We start from the raw sequence: 3,847 nt of genomic DNA, 5'->3' as shown, positions 1-3,847 counted from the left end.
CTACTTAATATATCCTTGGATTTTTCTACTGCATTGTGCTTGTACACTTTTTGTTTTTATCTGCATCTTTTATTGTATTTTAATAATTATATGACAATGTGACAAAAAGCTCTTGCGGTGCCATGGAAATAGGGGACGCACAGAGTGTACATAAGCGCACCAGGTTGCCACATATGCCAACTTAGCAGAACTAAACTGCACCGAAGTGCTAAGTAAATGACAGCAAATGTCAGATTTCATATGCTACCGAGTTACATGCCAGAGGAGTAAGTTTCTCAGTTGTTAGCTAGGCAAGCATAAGTAATTTCTTTTGGCACAGAGAAGACAACTGTCTGTGCAGAGCAAATTTAAAAATTTCACAAATTCTGTATCTCAAAATTTTTCGATTTTATGCTTTTGACAGGAAGTTGTAAAGTTTCAGTACCGAGAATGCCATGGAGACATGTACGTGTGCAGTTGGAAAGTGTTTTACTTGTTGTAGGTGTGTCTCAAATATAAGACAAAGACTTTACGACAAAAGTCACAAATGCATATTGTTGTAATATTCTGTGGTTACGTTAAGGCACTACTAAGTGTCCTAATAGGATTGGAGCCAGTTTGGTGAATGGTTGTGGTATATGAGTAGATGATGTACATATACTAAAGGATTGTACCATATAACTAAATTAAATATTTAAATTGTTATATGTCATTGGACACTTTATTTTTGTATATGTGATAATTTTTTGCATAAATTATTTGCATTCAATTTATTGAGAGCCACTATAAATGCTTATTTACTTTGTATTGAATATCAAAAATTAAATGCTTTCGTAATTCCGCACAGAACTAGCATGCATTCATTACCAAAACCGAATCCCCAAACAAGCCAATCATTTCACAAGCCGCTTTATTGCTGCCATAAATACGCATAAATATCCTGCTTACTTCAATTAAATGCCAATTTCGCAGGATTAGCCCCTAAAATTGTGCTAAGATTTTATGTACGTCACACAAAATATCCGATTATGAGCATTTGGGCGTGTAGTGCCCCTAATAGGCTTGTGAACCAATGTCAACTAAATTATGACCACAATATATATATTAATACATTATCATAATTATTATTATCATTATTAAAAATAATTTATAAATATATTTATTTTAGCATTTTTTAGAAAAAAAATCAGTACATTTGTTAATACACGTATATAATGGACTTAATACATAATTTTGTTATTATATGTTTTTACTAAAACTACTATATTCAAGAAATATTTAGCACTTAAATTTTTACAAATCACAAGTCCTTTGATATACTTGGAATCTATCGTATAAACCAAATTCTGTGGCTTCTTGAAGTCCGGCATTATTTGTTATAACACAGAGCACTGGTAGTCCTGATATAGAATCAGTTAGACTTAAGTGAATGAAACCATAACTTACGTGCTGTATATGAACTTTCAGATCCCTTAGGAAGAATTTATTTGCTATTGCTTCGAATCTTTCGATTATGTGCTCAGTAATCAATTTTCTAAAATTTTTCTTGCAAAATGAACATTGTTTCTTGATTATTGCAATTGCTTTCAGAAAGCCTGAGTTCCTCTCCGAAAGACTTGAATTTTCACTTTTAGTTAAACTTTTGTTTAAAAAAGTGTTTCGAATCCTGATAGGAGAATTGAAATCCTCTGTGTCATCTCTGATAAACTCATCATATAGTTTAGTTATTTTTGAATTTGACATAATAAATGATTTGCTCCGTTTTGCTTTTAAAAGACTATTGTTATTCTGATTTGCAATCAGTGTTTTTTCGAAAAATTCCTTAAAAGATACAGTTTTATTAGAAAATATTGAGAAGAAAAATAAACTATATGCTATAGTCTTAGTATTCTTAACAGAATCATAGTTAGTTTAAGCATTTTTCCTATTTTTTTTTCTTATCTCCATTGAAAAGTAGTATATGTAGTAAAAGTAACAGATGTAAAATATATGCTATAGGGTGTTTTTTAAGCTGCATAAGAAATATCGATAACAATAACTATGGTTTGACAGCTGAGAATGTCAAACTGTGTTGACATTTCCGTTCAGTAAGCTCTGGTAATTCATCATGAATCGTTTAAGGCTAGAAAAATGTTTCCAAATTATGGAAAAATAAGAATTTATTCCTGAAGTTCAGCGGTTAAAGAACTACTTCGTTGATTTAACGGTCAACATAATAGGTCTCGTGAGCAAGTAATTCGTACAGTTATTGGTCGGTTTCGCACTATTTTCACAAGACGAAGAAATTTTCCAACAACATTTCTGTTTTATCATTTAAATTCTCATACAGCCACAAAAACCCCATATACGATATATTTAAGTATACACTGACAACATAGTGGTAAGAGATCTTATTTAGATATATTTGAATATATGTCGCATATAGACATATTGAAATAGAATTCAGCTTTAGACTAAAAAAATTTCCTTTCTATTAAATTCTTTTTTCTATTTGAAATAGATTTTTTCTCATAGTGCAAAAATAATTTAAAATAGAAATAAAATATTTTGTTATTGTTATATATTTTATAATTTTTTATATATATGTTTTATATTACCTGTTGTTCTTGTGAGTTAACAAAATCAATTTTGTCAGTTTCCTCTAAAATTGAAATTAGAGGTTTTCTGTTAGATTCACATGATGAAATAGTATTTGTTTCCGAAATCTGTATAATTTGTTTGTATTATTTTTTAACATTTATTATATTATACCACATTATGTTTCACATCTTACCCTAAAATCGTTCTCCATATTCTTATCCATTTGTTCGGAACTGTTAAGCTTAAAGTTACCAGCTGATTTACACAATGTCATAGAATCTCTGTTTATCTATAAAATTTAAACAAAATAGGTCATATTTTAATAGATGATTTTAATAGATGATCATATTTTAAATATTTTTCAAACTATTTTATATCTTTTATATTATAATATATAATAATTTACAATGAAATCCTGCAGATTTAAAGGATATTGCAATTGTGTCATGTTAGGACGATTTTTCCTAATCCTATTCGATTTTTTCGATTGTTGCGCTTTCAAAACTGTTCGGATAGGATAATTATTAATTGCTTTTTCTAACGGTACATGAGGAAAGTATTTGAATCGTTCATCTCCTTCATTATCTAATGTCAGTGCTGCTCCATGTGTAGTTTTCAAAACTTTTTCATTTTGCAACAACATTTTTATTGTTTGCAAAAGCACATCGTTATTTGATTCTATGAGATTGTCATCATCAAGGACTTGTGAAAAATTTTGATCTTTTTGCTTATCGCTCATTTCAAAAGTGTTATTTTCTCTAAAGGTTTACTTATTCAATTTTAGTTTTCATTAATTAAAAAAAAAAATTATTACAAACAAAAATATACAAAAAATTAGAGCAAAAGTTTTACAACTTTTAACTAGAAGCAAACTGTATATATCTTTATTTACTATTCTAATTTTTAATATAAAATATATTTCGTAACCTTTAAAATTCATATTGACTTAAAACTCAAAGCGCTAGTGATATTTGAAAACTACATTTTTATATGCGATATTTGTTTAGAGTTCTGGAGACAGTTTTCTGGTCCAAACAATCCAGCATATTCTCCAGATTTAGCCGCCTCCTGCGACTATTTTCTATTATCAAATCTAAAGATATGGAGAAATTCACTTTTTTCCATTTTCGTAAAAATTGACGAGGCTATCTGCTTTGAACGACTATCAAACACCAACTGAACGACGTAGCTTGCTCAAAATTAAAAAGTTGACCACTAGTAGACGGCAGCACTGTTGAATTTGGAGTAACTGCGCGGGAAATTCAAAAAGTCACTGACTTATCAAACC

General features: G+C 29.4%; 1 protein-coding gene across 1 annotated transcript; it reads right to left on the bottom strand.

The window, feature by feature from the left end:
* Positions 1–1,222: 1,222 nt before the first annotated feature.
* LOC119681515 lies at positions 1,223–3,446 on the bottom strand. Its single transcript, XM_038094728.1, has 4 exons — positions 2,966–3,446; positions 2,753–2,848; positions 2,577–2,684; positions 1,223–1,800 (listed from the first exon to the last, which is right to left on the bottom strand). The coding sequence occupies exons 1-4, from the start codon at positions 3,296–3,298 to the stop codon at positions 1,273–1,275; spliced, it is 1,065 nt and encodes a 354-aa protein (XP_037950656.1). The 5' UTR covers positions 3,299–3,446; the 3' UTR covers positions 1,223–1,272.
* Positions 3,447–3,847: the final 401 nt, after the last annotated feature.

Source organism: Teleopsis dalmanni, chromosome 2, assembly GCF_002237135.1.
Source record: "Teleopsis dalmanni isolate 2A chromosome 2, ASM223713v2, whole genome shotgun sequence".
Lineage (NCBI taxonomy): Eukaryota > Metazoa > Arthropoda > Insecta > Diptera > Diopsidae > Teleopsis > Teleopsis dalmanni.
This window is presented reverse-complemented; position numbering and strand designations above follow the sequence as displayed.

Coding starts and splice junctions, on each gene's coding strand:
- LOC119681515 (XM_038094728.1), bottom strand. CDS start 3,298: ATGAGCGATAAGCAAAAAGATCAAAATTTTTCACAAGTCCTTGATGAT. Junction 2,849..2,965: donor TAAATCTGCAGGATTTCATT/GTAAATTATTAT, acceptor TAAATTTTATAG/ATAAACAGAGATTCTATGAC. Junction 1,801..2,576: donor TTAACTCACAAGAACAACAG/GTAATATAAAAC, acceptor GTATCTTTTAAG/GAATTTTTCGAAAAAACACT.